This window comes from Phaethon lepturus, unplaced genomic scaffold (assembly GCF_000687285.1).
Source record: "Phaethon lepturus isolate BGI_N335 unplaced genomic scaffold, ASM68728v1 scaffold9488, whole genome shotgun sequence".
Lineage (NCBI taxonomy): Eukaryota > Metazoa > Chordata > Aves > Phaethontiformes > Phaethontidae > Phaethon > Phaethon lepturus.
In genome coordinates, this window is record NW_010558243.1 from 1,747 (window position 1) to 7,256 (window position 5,510).

The following is a 5,510-nucleotide window of genomic DNA, read 5'->3' on the forward strand; positions in this document are numbered from 1 at the left end:
ATGGTTCAAGTATTCCAAGTAGTTTGTATCTGATTCACTCTTTCGTGACAGTTGCCAACAGTTGCACTTTGCCCGTCATCTCCAGGCAAAGGTGATTAATGAGTTAGTGACCAGATGTGGGCAGGACTTTGTTTCACATTGATGCTATGTCATTAGTCAAGCCACAAGAAAAGTTCACAGAACATGCATCCACCCCACTGAGAAAGCAGGCAGGCTCATACAAGCAGTCAGCTCTTTAAGGTGATCTCCATTGGAATTGCAGAACTGAATGGGGGACAAAAATGGAGAAAACTGTTTTGGTACTTGCCATGGGTACCTCATCTACCCCACATAGTCTCCTAGAGCCAGCTAACGAGATTTCCTCTTTCACTTACCTCCTTGAATCATTAAGCTCCAGCAGGACAAAACAAATTGACAAATCCTTGTGAAAGAACAAGACCGCAGACTTGAGTGCTGTGGAAATGTCACAGCAAGCAGTAAACTGCCCTGAAGCCATGCACTGAGTGGCTGCATGCTCGCCACAGTCCCTAACTGGGACTTGAACAGACAGCCCTGAATGTAACTCCTGCTGCAGGAAACAGCCTCAAGCACACAAGCAGACTTCTGCTAAACCAGCCTTTAGCAAGACCCTGCTCCCCTGAGCATACCACTGATGACAAAAAAGGAGATTTGGTGCCCAGCAGTCCAAGCAAAACCCAAAATTTTGAAAAGGCTTTAACAGAGACATAGGTAGATGCTGGTGCATAGGGAAACAAAGAAAACCCTGGGGAAAGAAACTGGTGCGTGGCATTTCTCAGGAAGTGGCCTTTGTCACTATGTTCACTAGAGGACAAGAAGAATGATCTGTGGCACCAGGGCATAGAAGAATGCCCAGTTTTACTTGATAAGACTCTTATAATAGCCATAAATATCTTATGGGAGAGAAAAAAAAATAAGCAGGAGAAGCAGATTCACAGAGGACATTCGCACAGCATTCTGGTGGTTTTAGCAACCTGTTCCCATGATGGCCCTACAGAGACTGATAATTACCAGTCTGGAACAGGTACCACCAATCTCTTTAACAGGCTGAGTAGTGCAGCAAGGGCAAGCTGGAAGTTACAGACTGGAAGTTACACATCCCACTACATCACCTTAGAACAACTGGGGTTAGCCTACCTCTGTGCTCTGGGGTGTGGGAAGGAAGCCCAGTGCACTGATGTGGAAGCAGTGCTACGAAGGCACCAGCTGCCAAGTCTCTGTGGCAGGCCAGAGTGAGAGCTGTGAAGGAGCTGACACGCTTGTCACTTAGGTGAACCTAAGCTGCCCTGACATTCATCTGCCCTCCCAGCCACATCCCCTACGCTTCTGAAGAGGCAGATTAAAGAGCTCACACAAGGGACTATGAGAAAAGAGAGACCTTGGGGAAAAAAGCCAGCCAGAGCCAGCACCAGCAGGGAACAGGACTGAAATGGAGAGCACAACTCCTGCTGTTCAGCCAACTCCAGAGAAAGCCCTGGAGTAAGGAACAGGCATGGCCTAGCCTAGCCGTGTCTCACAAGGTCACTTGGACAAGGACCAGACTCACAGGGGATTGGAGCTGCAAAAACACTAGTCAAGCAACATCTGAAACAAAAAATGAGCAAGGGATGGGGGGGAAGGCCACAGCCACATGCCACAGCTTTAGCTGCTCACTGGGATGTTGTGTGCAGCTCCAGAGCTTTCTGTTGTACGGACTGGGGATGACAGATGGTCTCCACATGCTTTGCCATGAGGACAGCACATTCCAGGCTGTGCAAGACCAAAGGCTTTGTCCCTGTACTCCCAGAAGGATCTCACTGCTGAAGACACTGAAGTGTCAGATGCTGAAGAAGGGAAGAATTGGAGAGGGCTGGTTTGGTTTTCACCCCACCCCACCCCCATCCTTTGGCACTCAATTTTAATGACACTTTCTTCCTGTATGAAGGTCACAAAAAAGGACAGCCTTGGTAAATCATTTATATAATATATGGCAGGACAGGGTGAAGGCATATCCACTACACAAGGACTAACTTGGAAAAGGGCTACAAGAAGAACACCCAACTTGCAGGCCAGGCTAGGCTGAGAGAACATTCATCTTTCAGTGGAAGAGACCCAAGTGCCCCATTCTCCAATATCCAAATCTTTCCTCCCTCCCCCAGATTTTAACGCACTTTGGGCCTGTACAGACCTAAGATTAAATCACCACTTGGGGTCCTCTGCCTAGTCAATGAAGAGAGATGGACATTTCTGACATCTTGCCTTACAGAGATGCAGCGATGACAGCAGAGCACTGTCTGGAACCAGCTGAATCCAAGGCCATGCAAACACTGCCCTTAAAAGCAAAGCATGGCCAAAGAGAAGTGCTGATTAATCCAGTCCCCAAATCCCTGATTCTGAGCCAGACTCCCCTACAAATACCAATACACCCAGCACTCTCCAGGTGTCACAATCCCATCTCTCCTCTGAGCCAGGAACCTGAAAGATGTACATGGAGCTCCGTTTAACTTGATGTCAAAAACGTGTTCTTTCAAAGAGGTGGGCTGTTCTCAACAAGCCATCCCGTTAGAGGCAGCCGCAATTCTGGGACCGCTTGCTCATCACAACGTAACTCGTGTATTTGTATGGGCCAAATCTGCGCCTGCTAATTCCAAAAATAAGAACATCACAGGGGCTGCTGCAGGGACTTGCCTGCCAAACAAAAGCAAGAATGCAAGGCCATTTGGTGCCTGAGCATGACAGATGGGGAAAGCCTGACTTAGCACAGCCTCACCCTTTCAAGGAACTGCTGATGGGACAGTAAAGATCAAACATGCATGTACAGCTCTGCAATTCCTTCTGTTGTTCACCTCCCCCAGCTCGCCTCAATCACAGCTGGATCCCATTCATTTGCTTCCCTCTATCTGCAAGCTGACTAAAAAAAGGACTTGACATCTTTCCTTCCTGATTTTCATGAGCTTACCAGTTTGTTCCTGACACTATCTGAGCAGCGGAGGGAAAGGGGAGGGTACCTACCTAGAACATCTGGCATCTTGACAGTTTTTTTTAAATAGACTTTTAAATGGGGCTAAATAAAGACTCTGTAGCACTCAGAAAAATTTTGCTAGTTCCACAGAAATCCACTTTGTGGGCTGCAATGAAGAACAAATTCCTAGCAGGCTCACCTAAGGCTAAATCTATCCCCAGACAGTCCCTGGGGTCTGTAGGATAAATTCCATGGGTGGCATAGTCCTATTTTTCTGCACTCTCAGACAGTTCTGCCCACTTACGTGGTCCCTCCAAGGAAGCAGGGACCGTGGAACAAATCCAGATTTTTTTTTTTTTCCCCCTCTCCCATTCTGCCAAATTTCAAGTCCCAGCTCTGCCTCGTGAGCCACAAAGCTCTTTATCCTTCATGCTGCAACCTAGCTCCACTTTGGGAGTATCAGGAAGACCATCCAGCCTAGCAGGGGCAGTTGAGGCTACCTTACCGGTAGCCCCAGGCTGGAAAGAGACACAAGGTACACTGCACAGTTAGCTAGTGCAGTTCATAACAGCTGTGTTTCCATTTCCCAGGACCACCAAATGAGAACTACTCAGTGGCACATAATGATTTGGAAACAGCAACAAGGGACCTGCCAGTCTCTGTATTAGTCATCTGCTCCTCTTTCCCAGCATCCCCAGGAGACCTCAGCTACCATTCTTTCTTGTTAGAGGAGCCCATTTCCTCTCCATTTTTGATCCCTGTACTTGACAGCTAAGGCCAGAGGCCACTTCAGAAGCTGCAAGCCCACAGCTAGCCAGATTCATCTAAGCTGCCCACAATGAGAACATGCCTTTCTGGCCCAAGATACCAGGTAGGATAATGGCAGTGGTATTCCCGCAGGTGAAAAGCTGCTGCAGGGAAAAGAACTCTGAAGCTGCCTTCAGCTCATCACCAGCACACCACCAGTAAACTCCCCTCTCACCCAACCTGCTCAGACAACAGGTTATAGCACAGTTCTCAAAGCCAGCAGGGAAACTGAAAAGCTGATTACACGAACCCCAACAGAAGACAGGAGAGGCACTCTTCATCCCCCAGGACACCCTACAGAGGTCTATCAGTGAGATCTGTGTTCCTGAGGACCGGGAGCTGCAGGATACCCAAAGACTCTTAGCTATGCCTTTGCGGATGTCAGGGTATGCTGGTCAGATCTTCCTTCTCAACCTACCAGGCAGCAAACCCAGAATCATCCACCCGCAACTCCAATACCCCTTATGCCTGCCCTAAATATAGAAACATGCCCTCATACAATGCCTCTGGGCACTGGATTCAATGCACCTTTCATTAAGCCAGACAAAGATTCACAGAAGCTGGTTTGTAAGGGCTGAGAAATGGTCTGGTACAGTCTTGATTCTGCTTGTGCCAAGAACTCCCTCATACCTGACAAAGCAGCTGCTGGGCCATCTCATCCTCCCCGTATGCCTCCCTAGGGACCTCTAAAACCAGACCTTGTATGGGCCCAGTGCAGACTAACACACAGCTCCAAACTTCACTTTAGACTAACTGGATTTTGAAGAACCATATTTTTTTCCTACAAACCCTCCCAATGATTCAGTCCCTGGACTGCCATGTTGCAACTGCACAGGGTTGCTCCTTGCACAGTATGGGGGAAGAGCACAGTGGCAAGCAAGGGACTTACTTGTAGGTTTTGGTTCTGTCCAACCAGATGCCGGAGATCAGAGCCCCAACCATCCCCGACAGTATAATGGTGAGTCCAATCCTGCCAGCATTCACCTCCTCCCCCTGTGGTGAGACACACACACACACACTCACACAAATGTAGGAGCCAAGTCATAGGCAACAAGAAGCAAAGTGTGCAGAACCCAGAGAGAACTAGCTTTTGCAAGAACACTTTTGGGCCCAGTATGAGCCAATGCAGTGCCCTATTCTGGCCCGTGAAGAAAAGTGGTTTGGCACTTCTCTCTGAGCCAGCCCAGAGAAAAAAGTGAGCGTTGGTCAGCATGAACAAACACTCTCACAGAAGTCAGCATAAACCCTATGAAGCTTGCTGTCCAGTATTAGGATTTGGGCCAGATCGACCAGGAAATATTGGGCCCTACTATATGGCAGCACGGGAAGGAGCTTCTGGCACACAGCCCCAGCAGCAAGCTCTACAGTAGCTCAGCTACTGAGGCACCCCACCCTTCTGCCACCAGAGCACGGTGTGGGTAGCGTCCTGGTACAGATGTCCTGGTAGAAATCACTGTCAGGAACAGAGTGGAGGCAACCACTGGTGGAATTTCACAGAAGAAAATGCTGTCATTTAGAGTGTAAAGCAGCTGCCTTTGCTAGAGCTCGCCAGCTTTTGCACGGCGTGGTGTAAAGAACTAAAGGAACCAATGCTCTCCTGCCAGCCAGCCAATTTGTGCCAGAGCCAGCCGTTGCTTTTCTCACAGACTCTCCTTTGGCAGCCAGCGCCAGACAACTGCAAGTATCAGAAGGCCATGAGGGTTGGATGCACTTACTGGGTAGTGATGGATGACCATTCGGGTCA

The 5,510-nt window shown here is 48.8% G+C and overlaps 1 protein-coding gene across 1 annotated transcript in view; it reads right to left on the reverse strand.

Moving 5' to 3' along the window:
- Positions 1-3,962: 3,962 nt before the first annotated feature.
- The window catches only part of LOC104625380 (feline leukemia virus subgroup C receptor-related protein 2-like), a gene marked incomplete at its 5' end in the record, with an annotated part of 21,387 nt that continues 19,839 nt past the window's right edge, over positions 3,963-5,510 (reverse strand). Inside the window, 3 exon segments of the mRNA XM_010292990.1 lie at positions 3,963-4,041; positions 4,641-4,759; positions 5,482-5,510. The exon segment at positions 5,482-5,510 is cut by the window's right edge and continues 10 nt beyond it. Coding sequence (XP_010291292.1) covers positions 3,963-4,041; positions 4,641-4,759; positions 5,482-5,510 — 227 coding nt within the window.